Source organism: Phasianus colchicus, chromosome 18 (genome assembly GCF_987193195.1).
Source record: "Phasianus colchicus chromosome 18, bPhaCol1.hap1.1, whole genome shotgun sequence".
In the NCBI taxonomy this organism is placed as follows: domain Eukaryota; kingdom Metazoa; phylum Chordata; class Aves; order Galliformes; family Phasianidae; genus Phasianus; species Phasianus colchicus.
Window position 1 is genome coordinate 2463504 of NC_143453.1, and position 16618 is coordinate 2480121.

Here is a 16618-nt window from a genome sequence, read left to right on the forward strand (position 1 = left end):
ATTCTTAAGGCATTTAAAAAACATATATATATTTGATAGACTTCTCTTTGTCTTATTTTTCAGTCCTCTGAAGTTTCATCAGTGTATAGAGTACTTAAAGTTTATATCCCATTTTAGAAGAAAAATGTTCAGTTAATAAGCAGTTTTTCCTTTTTCATTGCTACTTAGGTATCCACAGAAAAGTTTATGTGCTTGTGCACTTGATTACCAGCCTGGCACCACACTGATGCTTACATGGAGGAGAGCAGTGCTGCTGGTGCTGTGCAGCAGCTCGTTGGTGCTCTCCTGCAGGATGTGGTTGGTGTGAGAGGCAGCAGTGAAACACAACCCGCAGAGGGGGAGGAACAGAGAAAACCACACCTAGTGGAAGGTCAGGAAGGGAAGAATCTGAGAAGTGGAAGAGGCAGGGCTGAGGAGCTTAGGGAGGTGACGTTTTGAGGTCTTGGTTGGTTTATTAAATCTTTTTTTTTTTTTTTAAGATTACATTAAGATAGAATGCCACTCTTTCCTAACAAACACTAATAGCAGTCTTCAGAATGAGCAAAACTGCAGATGTTCAACATTCAGAGAAACTAGTGCAATAGTGCCTAAAATAACGTGGTTCTGCAAAGTGTTCAGGGACTGCCTTTGGTGCTTCACAGATGATGCTTGGAAATGGATACCATCAGTGTGCAAGTTGGTTATGCTTGGTGTTAAATATCATCAGACAGAAGGCGTGCTGCATTCTGCCATTTCATACCAAAATCATAACATTCTTCCCAGATTCAATTAGTAGAATGTTTTGATTTAACAACAAAAAGCTCTTCAAAGCATGAATCTCTGGTTTTACTCCTTTCTAGCTGTATAATTTAGCACGAGCTAAATTGAACTTTCACATTTAGTCTGTCATACTGCAGCTGTAGACCTGACTAGCCAGGAGTCTGACTAGCCTGTTGTTCTGAAATGTTCCCCAGCTTTTCCTGGCCAACAGGCAGCAATGTTAAGAAGGAAACTGCTTTGTTCTCCATTACCAACCTCAGCTTTGACTTTTACCTTTCAGTGAACGTGTGTAGTTACAGGCAGCATTTTGAAGTGAAGCATGTGGAATGCATTGTCCACTGAATCACAGACTGAGGATAACTGCTGAGCTATAGGTTCCCCGACAGGAATTAAAATGCTGGAGGGAACCATTTAACTTTTCATGCCCTCTGTGCTTTTCATCCTGACCTTTCAAGTTATGCACTTGTTCTTTCTATTCTGTACATTTTCAGGCACCAGAGCAATGGAGCAGTCATTTCCCGCTGTGGACAACCTGAGGTCAGTTGGTGGGGCTGGAGGAATGCAGATGATGAACACCTTGTCCAGTCTGTAGCCAAAGCCTGTGCCTCAGATTCAAGGTCCAACAGTAACAAACTAATGAATGGAAATTGTGCAAGAGATTTCTCCAATGGAGGAGACCTCTCTGATGTGGAATTCGGTACGTTTGCCACTTTTCCTCTTCTGTAAAAGGCAGAGCTTTATATATAAAGCTTCGTCTCCTTTGTGTGCTGTGACAGATTGTATCCCTTGTATTTAATGAGGCATTCTCTGATTTCTGTGTGCACAGTGCATACACACTGTGGGACTTGAGTGAATCATTGCTGCAAACAACGCCAAGAGTATCCCTTTAGTTATTCTTCAATTGCATATCTTCTCCCCCAGATTCCTCAATCTCTAACGCCTCGGGAGCAGAGAGTTTGGCAATACAGCCTCAGAAGCTTTTGATCTTAGATGCACGGTCCTATGCAGCAGCTGTGGCTAACAGAGCCAAAGGTGGAGGCTGTGAGTGCCCAGGTAAGCAGTGCTTCTTCACATTTTTGTATTAAGTCTATCAAAAGCATTTGTTTGACTATAATTACAGTGATATAATTAGGTAGTGCATATTTAACAGACTGCATGGATGCAAGTACTGCTCATCTAGAAGAAAATTTTGGACTGTGGCATCTGTCACACAGCCCTTCAGAAGGACAGCTTTAACTCTCAGCTTTCTGAGAGAACAAACCAGCTGGTAACAGGGCTCAGTGTATGCTGAACTGTGCTGATTGTCTTTCCCCTGCTTTGTCAAATACATAAGCTAGTGTGAGACAAATGCATCCACTGGGCTGATGTCTGAAAAACCAAGCAAACTTTGGAATCTGTTAACTGCAAAGGATAGCAGTGTTCCACAATGGTTGTGCAGAAGACAACTTTTCAGCCATTTTTGTAAAGCTGAAATATTTGTAAGCATTTATGCTGTAACCCGAGGCAACTGAAATCCTAATCCATCTTGCATTTGTCATACATTCACATTTATCACTTTCTGTATTCTCTGGCATTACTAATTGTTGATGATATAAAGGAGATATTATTTTATTGCTGTTGGATGTGAATACAGTCTGTTAAAATTCCATGGCTGGATAATCTGAAAAAAAAAAAAAAAAAAACAAATTGTTGATAAGGTAACAAAAGCTATTTCAGCCATGTATTTCTGGTTTGGTCTTTGCTGCAGTAGCTGCACTTTGGTAAATGAACACCACAAGAAGAGATTAATTTTCCATTTAACACCTCAAAATGAATGGATAACTCGTCAGCATCGCAGAGTAAATCTGCAAAATGGAAAGCAGAGTATGCAATAAGTTTAACTTTCCTCTATTTGTCTATTGATTCTTGAATTCTTTGTAGGAAATGTCCAGGCAGCTTCAGTGTCACTTCCAGTGTGTTTGACTTGTGTTAAGTGCTTTATTTACGCTGATATTTTTTTTCCCCAGGAAATGCCAAGTTTACTTCATTCCCAAGTGTAACATTTATCTCAGTTACATTGTGTTTTGTGTTATTTATAACATCATTCAGTAAAAATTGCAGAAATACTTAGTCTGGTGCTGACAGTCATTTTGGACTGCAGTTCCTTTTTTATCACTAACAGGATGTTCTGGTTTGGGCCAGAATTTGTTGGGCTCATTAAGATTTGGGAAAGCAAATGGTAGAAGGCACACTCTTCTAAGAGAATACTGGATTTTCTTATACAAGCAATCAATATCCCATTCTAATTCATGATTCTTTTTCTGTTGTAGGAGAGATCATTTTATTGCTATCATGTCATCATTTTGTGCAAATAGAAGCAACAGTACAGAACAAAGCTAAGTCCACTCGTGACCACTGGCTGTGCTGCTGCTGCTTCCCCAGCAGAGCAGTTGCCTGAGTACAGGCTGTAGCAACATCTGAAGTAATGCTCAGTAATTCTGTTTTCCTAACTTCCCTAACTTTGAGGATCTCTCAGGTGTTGCATGTTCCTTGCAATAGAGAAATTCAGCACAGAAGAAGGATTGAAGAGACCTTTCAGCCTCCTTGAGTGGCTGTGAAAGCAAAACCAGAACTCCTATAAGAAATAGAAATTAGCTTACCAAACTTAGGAACATCCACAGAGTATCAGTTAAATGTATTCCATGTTCTCAGTCTGCATAAAAACATTCTGTAACCACCAACACAGCAATATCACTATTCCCACAGGTTTGTGCTCTGCCTTTTGTAATGTGAAGCAAAACATTGAAAAGAAATACAGAAACACTTTGCTAATTCTTTCCTGTTTTGATGTGTTGTAATGTCTGGAATACCCACTGAAATCCAGGCACTAGTTTTTCATTACAGAATATTTGTAAACAGCTTCTTTCATTTGCCCACACTACCACTGGTTTGTTTTTGTGAAGAAGCTTCTTTTAGAAATTAAGCTAAGCATAGTTTTTAGTTTCTTCTCTCTCTCTCGGTGTTTCCCTGCAGAGTATTATCCAAACTGTGAAGTAGTGTTCATGGGAATGGCAAACATTCATTCTATCCGGAAGAGCTTTCAGTCCCTGCGTCTGCTCTGCACACAAATGCCAGATCCAGGAAAGTAAGTGGCTGTTCAGTGGTTTTTGCCTCTATTTCTATATTTTTTCCCTGCTGTTTTGTAAACTGATGTTCAAGTGTTATGTTTTTTTCCTCTTACTGACTTTCCTGTGCAAAAATGCTAAGCTGTATTTTTCATTTCATAGAATTTGTTGTAGTATTTTCACTGAAGTAAATCTAGAAAATGAGATTGGGAATTATATTTTAGCCCTGGATTTTGTTCCTGGAATCTTATTCCTTTCAAATGGGTTTCTGAGTGCTAGCACTTAATCTAATCTGAGCTTCCTGGATCTTTGAGTTTTGCAGCCTGCCTCTGCTTCAGAGTATTCTAGTGCTGTTCCACATGCTTCATGCATTTGTAGGGGCTTTTTGTTGAACGTAGCCCTTCAGTGCTATGGGATGCTGAGCCTCTAGTGGTGCATCACCTCAGGGGCTTCTGAGGTTGGATCTTCATTAGGACACTGCAGCTGCACCAGTCCTGTCTCCCCTACCACTTCCCTGTTCTGAATTTGTTGCTAAATGTAATACGTGGTTTCAGAGTAGATCCAGAATATCCATTCATACTGAGCTGAAAGGAAAACCTCCATGCTGCTGTGATTCTCAAGGAACCTCCAGCACACCTTGGAAAGCCTGGCAGTAGTTGAGATGTGTGTGATGGCAGAGGCAGCTCAGAGGATCCAAACCTCATTGCACAGCAGAGTTGTCCTGGTCATATGGCAGAGCCTCAAGATCTGCCACTGACAGCAGGACTGCAGTGCAACCTGAATCCTCAGCTGGGAAGAAGGGGATCAGTACAGGCTGCTGGAAGTAACCATTACCCAGTGGTGCTTATGGTGGCCTCTGCTGGTGATCTGCTATGCATGTATCTGGGCAACTGCTGCAGCCTGATTGTGGACTCAAGGCTTTGTTTCTTACAGTTCAGGGAAAGTCCTAGCAAAATGTAAATGAAAAATAATCAGTGATGACATTCACAGCTTAAAGTACACATTTAATATTGGTTATGCTTTGATTTGATGAAATCAGAGATTCAAACCTGGAAGCATTTTAAAAGAGCAAAGATTGTCCTCCTTTGTTTTCTTCTAGTTGGTTGTCAGCTCTGGAGAGCACCAAATGGCTGCAGCACTTATCTGTGCTTCTGAAATCTGCACTGCTTGTGGTTCATGCTGTGGACCGAGACCAGCGACCTGTCTTGGTGCACTGCTCGGATGGCTGGGACCGAACCCCCCAGATTGTGGCTCTGGCCAAACTGCTGCTAGATCCCTACTACAGGACCACAGAGGTTTGTAAGCCATCTAGCAATGAACGAGGCATTTATTGAGTTTGGGTTCCTTTCCAAGGAATTTTGTATTAAGAAATAATTACAGAATTTTCAACTAGAAGCAGCGCAGGAGCTGGCAGGAGTTAACTAACAGCAGTTGCAGATACAGTTACATGTAGGTGTAAATATAGTCTGTAATTCAAGAGCAGATTATGTTTTTCCTCTTTTCAATAACTGCCCAGTCATGGTGTTCCTTTCCCCATATTTAGCTTAGGAACATGCAATATGGAGTGCTTCTGGCACAGCTGCAGTTTCTCAGCCAACTGCTGATGCAAAGCCTTTCTCTGTTTCTCTTTTCTAGTTTTCTTAGCTACATATTTCTCCAGTTTCATTTCTTTCATTATCCGTTGTCACTTAGTTGTAACACTGTTGCTTTTTCAGCCTGATTTTTTTCTTCCATGGCTTTTTAGCAGTGAGAGATATGTGATGGCTAGATTCCATCTACCAGCCCACATGCAAGATGCCTTTGTTGTCTAGAACAGAAGTGTGTGCCTGTGCACTGTGCTATAAACCGGTGTTTAAGCCCTCAGATACATGTGGACAAGGAGCTGAAACTGTAGCAGTGCCCTTTGGAGGAAATTGTGGAGACTTCCTCAGATCCTTTTCACATGGGTTCTAGAGATCAGCATCTATATAACTATAAACTGTAACTGTCTGCACAAGAATCAGGAATGTTCAGAAGAATGAATTTCATCATTGTCACTTTCAGGTTTTATAGCTATCAACTTTCTTTTTTCCTTTTGAGTTACAACCATTGGCTTAATAAAGTGTGATCTACAATTTCTCATTCCACGAAGAAGCAAAACCTTCCTAACATGGTAGATTTTAGGTCCTGTAAGACTAGGTGTCACAGCCAGGTTCTTCACTAGACACTGTTTTGGAATGTGCTTTGCCCTTTGAGTTTCCATGAGAAATTGTGCAGTCTGACCTTTATCAAACTTATGGCTGTGCTACATCTGATACACATGTAGGCAGGCAATCTCTGTGAGTGTGGATATCTTGTGGTTGAATTATTCTCTTTTTTGACAGAAGGATCTCTCCTTTGTTTTTAAAGGAGAGCATTAAAATTTCTTCCTGTATCCAAGTGAAGTTTACCATTGTCTGGGTTTGAATCAAGATTTGAAGTTCCTGCTCTCCCCTGCCTTGCCAAGATAGCTCTCATGTCAAGGTCTGCTTCCTCGTGAGCCAGTGGACTTAGTAGTCTGTCTTATTCCCTTTCCTGTCCATGTGAGCTTGGGAATTCATTTCAGTCCTTATTTCATTGTGCAGCTTTTAAGAAAATAGAGGTATTGGGTAAAGGAGAAAAGGTAAGTGATAGGGACTGATTCTGAGGGGAAGTCAGAAGGAGTGAGGACACAACAATACAATGAGCTCCACAAGTCTCAGACTGTCTGAAAGAAAGAAAGGAAGGAAGGAAGGAAGAAAGAGAGGAAATTTTCATCTGTACTTGTATTTCTGCAGGGTTTCCAGGTGCTGGTGGAGATGGAGTGGCTGGATTTTGGCCACAAGTTTGCCGATCGCTGTGGCCATGGTGAGAATTCGGATGACCTCAATGAGCGCTGCCCGGTGTTTTTGCAGTGGCTGGACTGCGTCCATCAGCTCCAGAGGCAGTTCCCCTGCTCTTTCGAGTTTAACGAAGCATTCCTTGTGAGTTGTGGCTTGAGAGCTTGCTGTTTTGTAGACTGCTCCTAACCCAGTACAAACATACTGAAGAGCCCTGAGGGGTTTCTGATTTTCCCATCTATCTGTGACAGGATATCTTCAGCCTGATAAAGGAAATGGGAAAGCTGCCCTGATGCAGCAGACAAAAATACTTGTATGCTTGTGGAGCCTGTGGTCTGTTCACTCTTAAAACAGAATCAGGGTCCTTAAGGGTTTCTTTTAAACTTTAAAGGATGAAACAAATGATATGAATTTAATCACTTCACTTAAGAGCTGAAATAAGCTCGGTGTAATACATCCACACAACATAAAATTGTTTACTGGCAGGATGAACTTCCCTTGAATTTGATCTCTTTGGATGTTGAAGACAAATCTTCTAAACACCCCTCCTCTTTACCTTTCCATTTGATTTTTCTTTCTTTGCTGAAAATGTACAGGATGTACCAGCTGTGTTTATTTTCTTTGGAAGGGGAGAGCTCTCTTATTAGAAATTTGCCTGGGAATGTCAAAGTCAGTTTTTAAGACCAGAATGTGAGTCTCTGAGAGGTGGACTCACTGCCTGCAGAACTAGTAACCTGAGGAATAAAGGCTTTTATGGAATGTCTGATCCACTTCAGATTTAAAGCACATTGCTGTGATTGTAGATGACTTGCATTACTGCTTGCCAGCTCGGCCATGTAACTGAGTTTATGTACAGTCCTAGCTTAGCTCAGTTGTGAAATAGGATACATGAGATTGTAACTGGCTCCCCTAGCTCACTGCTAATCGATGGGAGCTGTGTGTGAACATTACCCTTAATGTTCTCACTGCCTTACAGCAAAACCCCCAGTCTGTTTGTGCACAGCCACTGGGACTGTTGGGATTATTCAGGTACTTAAAGTTAGGTTCATGTTAAGCTGCTTGGTCAGGCGTTGAGCACAGTATGGAGTGAGTAATGATTAGGATGTATGCTGTGCACATCTATACTGACACAAATTAACACTTATTCCCACCATTCTTCGTCTTTCTGCTGCTGCATTAATGTTTTATAATTTCCCCTTAAGGTCTGTGAGTTTTAAATTAACAAGACTTTTATACATGAGTAGGAACCACTACTTGTCTTTACATTTTGCAATTTTTCCTTGAGTTTTTAGTTATGATTATAAAAGATACCTCTATGTATAAATCCTTTTGCAATTAATTCATAAGGAGACACACAAAAAAAATCCAGGTTTGTTTATGTATCAGTCTTTGGGAAGAGGATGCATTGCCCTGTGAAGGAAAGGTTTCTTTTTTCTGAAGCATTCTTGCATTAAGCTGATGTCTTCTGCCATATGACTGTATCTGTATTGGTCTCTGCAGGTCAAATTGGTGCAGCACACCTACTCTTGCCTCTTTGGTACATTCCTGTGCAACAATGCGAAAGAAAGAGGAGAAAAACACACTCAGGAACGGACCTGTTCTGTCTGGTCTTTGCTGCGGGCAGCAAACAAAGCCTTCAAGAACCTGCTCTACTCCTCCCAGTCAGAATCTGTACGTATCCTTTCTTACTCACCTCATGGGAGAGTCTCTGTCTCTCAGGAGACTCTCAAGTCTGGTGCTCTCAGAAGTGTGTCCCACAGTGCAATACTCAGCCTGTAGCAATGGGACATCATGCAGGTTCACTCACCGTGAGTACAGTGCAGGGATAGCACACCCTTCTGGAAACACCTCAGCTCTCCTCTTCGATATTTACAACTGGATGCTCTGTTCAGTTTTATGTTTCAGGTCCTGCATCAGATCTGCTTGTATTTGAGGAATGTCAGGTGCAACCTCAGAAATTTCTCTGTGCTGGAAACATATTTTCTGTAACTAACATTTCTGTGTTTGACAGATAGACCTTTCTAGAGAACTAAGCTGTGTCAGAGGAGTGTCATAAAATGACATACAAACCCAGACACTGTTTAGATTTAAGTTTAATATAGACAAAGAAAATGTAACTAGGCTCATTTGGCATATTTGTGTTTCTTGTAATACTTTCACATTTTCACTCTGGCTCACTGAAGCTTCCCATCCAGGAAGGGCTTGCAGTTACCTTCTTTTGTATTTGATGGAAGGGCATTTAGAGCTGCGCTGTGGTAGGCATGGCATGTAAACAACCTGTCATCAGAGATCACGGTGAAAGGATGGCAAAGACTCTTATAAATATTTAAATGCTTTTTGTTAATGAAACATCAGATACCACAAACCTAACTGTAAGGGCTGTGCCGTGGTTTTGCATATGATGGATGCAGCTTATGGTTGTTTCTTAGAGGAAAATTAAAACTTGGCTTAGCAGGAAAGAATTTGTCTGCATTTGCCATAAAAGGATGAATTCAGTATTCACATCAGCAGCCCTCTATCTCTGCCCGTCTCCTCTGGACACCATGCCTGCAGCCTGTGCTCAGTCTGTGTGCAGATCCATCTGTCATGGTGACAGGCAGCATCACAGAGAGCCTTTCAAGACTTTCCAGCCTGGCGTTGCCATTAGCAGAGTGGGTGTGATAGCTGAAAGCATGAGGCACTGCAGATAAATACAGATCGTGAGGGCTTCTGGAGCTATGGGTGCATCTGAGTGCTCCCTGAGCACAGCAGTGAGTTTAGCCAGGAGAAGCTCAGAGCACTCTCAGCACAGGCAGTGCAGCCAGATACCTGCTCTGTCCCTGGGCTGCCTTTACCTGCTGCACTGCAGGTGGGGTAAGGTGACTTGGGCCGTGTTCCTGGTAAATGGCACACCATACTAAACTAACTGGGATAAATTGTGTGTTCTTAAGAGTTTTACTAATTTCCTATCTTGTATTCATTTCTTCCGTGTTTTATTTCAGTGTTGAAAATGTGCCTCACTGATGTGACCACATCTGTTCTAAAACCGTGGTCATTAAGAGCAGCAGTCCTCAAACTGAGCTGCCCCACATCCTCCCTCTGAACCCCCTGGCTGCTCTGTGCTGCTCCCTGCTTTTCCTAAAGAAAGCTGCTTGCAAAAACAGTGAAATTGATAGAGAGACTCAAGGTGTTCTTAAATTGAAACACAACAGAAAGTTGTGTTTCCACAGTCAAGGAATCCCTTTCAAGAGAAGGCTGCCTGTTCAGCAGAAGTATTTCTACATGTACTTAATTTTTCACATGTGAGTGCTTCCTTAAAAGGGAGGGTTAGCTTTGATGAATTGGAGCCCTAGAAAGAGGCTGTGGGTTCAGCTGTCGTATGGCACACTGTAGTACAAGGCACAGGGAAAGCTCTGTTATGGGCTGCTGAATTCCTCTGCACTTTAAATTGCCCAGCAGCATTATTAAGGTGTAGATTCACACAGCGCACACGGCAGTAATTCATTCACGGGAAGTTGAAAGCCAGCATTGTTATGCCTCAAGCTCCCTCTCTGAAAGAGAAGATAATTACATATCCAAGTGTAGCTGATTAAAAGTGCCATAGCTGCTCACAGGCCTTCTGAACTATCTAGAGATCTGACAGCCTCCCAGCTGCAAATCTGAATAATAACCCAGGACTATCCCAATCAGCTCTGAACACCTTTTTACACCCTGGGAGCAGGGTAAGTTGCAATTTCTGAATGATTGTGTGTGTTTTTCTCTCAGGTGCTGTACCCAGTGTGCCATGTGCGTAACTTAATGCTCTGGAGTGCTGTTTACCTGCCCTGTTCTTCCCCCTCTACACCTGCTGATGACACCTGTGCCCCATACCCTGTTCCAGGCTCTAGCCCTGAAGATCAGCCCCTGGGCAGGTGAGCCTAGAGCTCAGAAATCCCATCCTGTAAAGTAAGATCAATAGAGAATATTGTGGGATATTAAGAGGAGAATATTTGTGGGAGGGAAGTGTTTTTCACAGGTGTATTTGTGGGCTGTTTGACTCACTGACCAAAAGCAGTCTTTCCTTGTTTCAGGTTTGAAAGCTGTTAAGTTTCAGAGGTCAGAGCATAACAAATGTATGGAACCTGAGAGATTAGGAAATGAATTAAGCTGTGGGCATTGCCTGGCTTTGTTGGATCCTTTGTATTGTTGTTGAATATAAGCTTTTATTTGGCTGACTTGAATTTCAGTTCTTTTCCTGTTGCATAACTTTCTTTGCTTTGTTGTTTGGTTTTTTTTTGTGAAGTGATTCTTTGCACATGTTAATTAGGAGGTGTGACCAGACTGTAAGCATCTGTGCTTTGTGGTAAAGGGATCTGGGAATGTTTGAAGTCTGATTCAACAGATTTTCCTACTGGCAAACAGCAAAGTTCTGAAGCAGCTTTGCACTACAGATGGTCCAAATGTGCTCCTGGATAATACTGCACAGAAGTCCTAATTGTGGAGGGGAGGTTTTAAGCCATAGTAGATGAACTTAAAAACAAACAAACAAACAAACAAAAAAAACAACCCTGACTTTGGATTCTGATTGTCTGTACTTGTGTAGGTTACCAAAGACAAGATCCTTTGACAATCTGACGACAGCCTGTGACAGCAGTGTGCCTACAACCAACCGGCGTAGCAGTGACCCCAGCCTGAATGAGAAGTGGCAGGAGCACCGCAGGTCCCTGGAGCTGAGCAGCCTTGGGAACCCTGGGGATGATCCGTTTGATGGGGATGGCCTGAGCAAGCAGGGCAGGGCTCTGATGGGAGCAGAGCTTTCTGTAGCAGCCGGTGTGGCGGAGGGACAGATGGAGAACATTTTGCAGGAGGCCACTAAAGAGGATGTCATTCTGGAGGAGCACTTAAGGGGCAGCCTAGAGACTGCAGGTAAAGGGGATGAGATTGCCTTGGATAAGGAGAAGAGAACTGAAAATCTACATGGCTATGTCAGTGAACTGTGTGAAAAGGCTGAGGATAAAGGTATGGTAATGAACAATCCATGTCCGCTTTCACAAGGTGCTTGTGAGCTTAAAGGACACCAGGAGGAGCACACTGATCTCAGTAACACTATCCAGAAGTTACCTCAGGTGAAAGGACTACAGACTGTTCCTTTGGAGAGTTTTGTAAATAGAGACACTCAAAAGAATGTGGAGGAAGGTGTGGGCAAGCCTGAAGGAGAAGGAGAAACCCTGCACAGCGTATCACATGCCGGCCTTCTGTTACCTCTTACAAGCCTGCAGGAGGTGAGAACATCCAACATTGAGAGTTCTACAGAGACCTTAACAGAGAATGAAGCAAAGCAAGAGCTGATTCCCAAGGGCCCGTGCCACAGAGCCCATCTGATGGACAACAGTGCTGACGAGCTTTCTCGAATTATTGAAAACAGGCCAGAAGGGGAGAGCATGATAGAACTTCAGAAACTGGGCACAAAAGTACACAGGACTTCTGGTAGCGGCAGCACACGCATCCCAATGCCTTCCCCTTGTGCCTTGCCTTTAGGTGAATGTAAAGATGAGGTTGTGTGTAACGGAGAGCTGGAGCCTGAGAACAAGATGACAGAGAAGCCTGCAGGGTTTGGCATCGTGCAGAAATACCAGGCAACAAACGGGCACTGTGTGAACGGGGAGGATGGGAGGATGAAGATCTCTCTGAGCCGGCAGGTCTCCGCAGCGAGCTGCAGCTCTGCACAGTTTCACTTGAGGAACCTGCACCAGAAATGGGTGATGACTCATCTCGGGAAGCAGCAGGCGGCCGGCAGCCCAGACCAACCTGCCAGGAGCCACCTGGATGATGATGGGATGCCTGTCTACACCGATGTCATCCAGCAGCGCCTGCGCCAGATTGAAACTGGGCATCAGCAGGAGGTGGAGACCTTGAAGAAGCAACTGCAGGAGCTGAAAAGCCGCCTGGAAAGCCAGTTCCTCAACAGCTCCTTGCGTCTCAATGGTGATTTTGGAGATGAAGTGGTAAGTGAGGTGGTGACTGGCCACTGCTGGAAACGGTGGGCTACTGGTGTCTGCATCTCCCCTTATAGGCAGCCTGTGGTTCTTTGGTCAGGCAGGGATTTTTGTGGCCCTACAGGGTTTTGTAGAACCCTTGGGGTCTTTCTGAGAAGGAGCAAGCAGATAATCAGAGTACTTAATGAGCAGCATTACTGGTGATGAATATTTTCGCTGTATTTCAGGTTGACCAAGCAAATAGCAGAGGTTTACTTCAAGCAGCATGTTTCACAGTGCGTTTGCATCTAGCTGGGCATACTTAGATACCTGCATTGGCCTTACTCAAAAACCCACATTTACCTTTGTTTTCATACATGGGAGGGACGTTTTTCTAAGGATGTCAGTGTCGTTTATTGGGGCAGGAATGCAGCTCTGATCCCTTGGTGCTTTGCATGCTGAGGGTTGGAGAGGTGCAGCAGTGGTTGCTCTTTTAGCTCAAAGCCAAGAATTGGAAGCCAGGTAAAATAAAAGAAGGGAGAGCTGTGAGGACACAGGAGGAGGAGGCGGGGGCACGAGAAGGGAGGTGAGGACATGCAGGAGAGTCTTTAGGTGTGTTCACACAGTGTTGGCCTGGAGTTCCCAGGTTGGTGCAATACTCATGAAAAATTTCCTACGTACACATTTAATTTGCTTTATGTGTCTGCAAAACTGGGAGAGGGAAGGGTATTTTGAAGAGCTTTCCAACTTTAGCTTGTTTAGTTTTCTGTTGTGTAGAAGTGGCAGAGGTGCTGGACAGTCCCAGGGGCATCTGTTGAGAAAAATGCTCAGGACCTTCTTGGCTGTTATGTCTGAGAGAACAACAGCCAGTGCTCCTTCTGAGCATCCATCTCAGCTGTGTCTCACTGGAATTGGATGTGGCTTTGATTCCTTGGAGAGATGCTAAGTTTTGGCTTAGTTGTACTGCATTGTGTAAGGGCCTTCACCAGCCAAAGTGTGGGGCTGGGATGTTTTCTGGTGTAATTTGTTTTAAAATCTGATCTCTGCTTTCTGTTTTTGCCTCATCTGGCAGTAGGAGGGCTGTCTTTGTAAATCCAGAGGTGCTCAGGCACAAAAATATGTAAGATTTTTTTTCCCCATAGTTTTATTTAAGACAGTTAAACTGCAGTGCTGCCAGACCAGACTATCATAAGCAGCCTTATTCCCCCAGTACAGGTGGCTCAGATGCTGAGTTTCCCATGAGTGATTCTGCATGTATCTTCCAGATCTTTTTCAGATAAAGGGCATGTGTGCACCACCAGTATTTGTTTCAAAAATGAAAGAGCCTTGAAAAAGAAACAGCTATGAGGTTGGAGCCACAGATAGTAGCTTTTTGGTTACTCACTCCAAGTGTTGCCAGAACTTTATGCTAGCACAGGAGAAAATGGATTTGAAATCCACTCTACCTCACGTCAGAGGGCCAAAACCTGACCTGGTGGATTTCCTTTTGTGTGCAGCTCACCTCTCACAAACTGCTTCAGCTTACACCATTTAGTCCCACTCAGTGCTGGTTTGCCTCTGCTGTCACACGGGGAGCTGGCGGGTGTTGGCAGCCTCCCTCACCATGCAGACACAGCCTGCTCTTCCTCAGCAGGAGGTTCCCTCCCCACTGCTCCCCACAACTGGCCAACTTTGATTTGTGTGGAAGAAGGATTATGGGATAGTTCTGTTCAGCTGTGTTTGTTTGCCAACAGACTTCTATACCCGACTCGGAAAGCAATCTGGATCAGAACTGCTTGTCTCGCTGCAGCACAGAGATTTTCTCTGAAGCCAGCTGGGAGCAGGTGGACAAACAGGACACAGAGGTACAGACTGAATCCCTTCAGATCACTTACTCTTCTGGTAGGATGGGATGTTCATCATCACTCAAATTATCCCACACCCTGTGGTCATATGCCACCTCTTGTGAGTGATCTTCTGCACGTTTCACTCATCTCCTGCTCTGAGTGTCAGTGTCTGTGCACCCTCAGCTGTCAGTGGGCACTTCATGGAGCTGGGGCTGAGCTGAGGGAACATGGTGAAGCCTCACAGCCTGGACACCTCTAGAACACAGAGAGCAGCAGGAAGCTGGACTTCATGACTTCCTTTGTCTGTGTGAGGGCAGTTTAGGACGTCGGTTCTCAAGGGGAAAGTTTTGGTGTCTTTCAGTGTTGTGAACACTGAGTTTCTGCTTTTAAATAGAACAGGCTTTGCTTGGGCTGTGTGAGCTGAGATGTGATGGGTTTGTTGCTAGCTAACCTGACAGGTTTGTCTTCTCCTTGTTGCAGGTGACACGATGGCTTCCCGACCACCTGGCCGCACACTGCTATGGCTGTGACAGCACGTTCTGGCTCGCCAGCAGGAAGCACCACTGCAGGTACCCTAAGCAGCAGGGTGGGGGGTTGGGCAAGGCCAGCACTTGGATCTTCCCTTTGCTCTTCAGCCAGGAAGGGCTTCATTTTGCTGTGAAGTTCCTTAGTGAAGGATGGGTGTTGGAGTAGGAGTGTGAGCTCCTGCAGGAACCAAGGGCTCTGAGACAACAGGACAACTTCTGTTCAGCTCCAGTTCACTGCATCTATATATGAAAAGCCACATTTGGTATCTGTTATGCCGTGGCCTAGATGGATCCCAGCGTTTTCTCTCGAGCTGGGTTTGGAGACAGATGACTCTTTAGCTGATGAAAAGGATTTAAAAATTACTAGTGTGTCTCCTTTGCATTCAGTAGAGGCTTTTGGATTAGATCGCTTTGGAAATCTGAAATTCTGTCTTAGTTTTATTTTAAATAAATCCCTATTCCCGTTTTCTGGCCATGAGAAAATGATTACAAAAACTGTCATTGAAATAAATGGCAGTTATCATGTTCTGATGCTTCAGTGCTTTTTGAAGTAGTGAAGAATTGAAAGCATCCTGTGCCCTCTGTACTTCACTTCACTTAAAATTCTTACAAAAATAAACCAGGGAAGAATGAATGAGGAGTTGAATGAGATGGATTTTTTTTTTTAAGTTTCATATCCACTGTGTTGCAAATGTAATTGCTAAGCATAGTTATACACACCTGAGGGGTTTTATAAGAGTTAAAAGAACATTTTCACGTGTCTCTTTTCTAGTGGTATCTGTGGTGAAGTGCCCCCATCCATCACTGTCTCCCTGCCCATGGCTGCCCTAGGCCTGCTGGCACTTAGCAGCCACGTTGTAGTTTTGCAGGCCTGGACTCTGGGGAACTCCCAGAGCACCTGTGCAATCTGAACACCTCCAGCACCACCAGGAGTTGAGATTGATGCAGGTTTTCGAGTTCTGTTACAGGTTTCCCTTTGGTGTCTTTGTTCTGTACTCTCCAATGCCTGACGTAGGTTGACCAGGCTGTCCATGTGAGCTCTCATTGGTAGGGACCAGTAAGGGCTGCCATTTTAACCAACAAGGAAACCAAGTATTTGCCTTGTGTACGTTGTTACAAAGCACAGTGACCAGTGTGAGTCTGCTCACCAGCTTATTTGAGAGTGAGAATGGGTTGAGAAGCACATTTCCAACTTGAACAGGATAAAAGTATCCAGCTTCCTTCATTGCCACTGTTTGCTTCTGTTGCTGTTCCCCTCTGAGCTCTCTCTTCCCTCCTTGCAGGGACTCTGAACGTGTTGATCAGATCTGGTGAGCATTTACAGCAGCCTCTGTCTGTTGTCTGTCTGCATTTCCTTTGTAACTTCTCCAAACTAACTCAGGCTCCTCCCCCTGTTTTTCACCTGGCTGGAAAGCACCAGAAATAAGCTGTGGGTGGCTGGCACGACCTGGTGGATGTTGAGATTGATACAAACAGGCTTCTCTTTCCACAGGAGGCACTGAGGCTTGGTTTGTGGTAGCTGAAACTGTGGTGTGGATTACACTAACTGTCACCATCAGCAAGTGGTGTGTTTGAGTAACAGAGAATGCTGCAGTGCTAACTGGGAAGAGGTTAACCTTCAAGTTTAGCCAT

The 16618-nt window shown here is 43.9% G+C and overlaps 1 protein-coding gene across 5 annotated transcripts in view; it reads left to right on the plus strand.

Annotated features, from left to right (window-relative positions):
* MTMR3 (myotubularin related protein 3) overlaps positions 1-16618 on the plus strand; it is a 71665-nt gene that overhangs the window by 52268 nt on the left and 2779 nt on the right. For 2 of the 5 annotated variants that reach the window (XM_090152674.1, XM_090152675.1), the window contains 11 exons: positions 1251-1456; positions 1681-1812; positions 3772-3883; positions 4963-5158; positions 6659-6844; positions 8201-8371; positions 10445-10590; positions 11262-12663; positions 14367-14477; positions 14940-15028; positions 16270-16296. In XM_090152674.1, coding sequence (XP_090008800.1) covers positions 1251-1456; positions 1681-1812; positions 3772-3883; positions 4963-5158; positions 6659-6844; positions 8201-8371; positions 10445-10590; positions 11262-12663; positions 14367-14477; positions 14940-15028; positions 16270-16296 — 2778 coding nt within the window. The remainder of the gene's footprint in view (positions 1-1250; positions 1457-1680; positions 1813-3771; positions 3884-4962; positions 5159-6658; positions 6845-8200; positions 8372-10444; positions 10591-11261; positions 12664-14366; positions 14478-14939; positions 15029-16269; positions 16297-16618) is intronic. The other 3 variants (XM_090152676.1, XM_031592109.2, XM_031592111.2) reach the window with 3 other exon arrangements.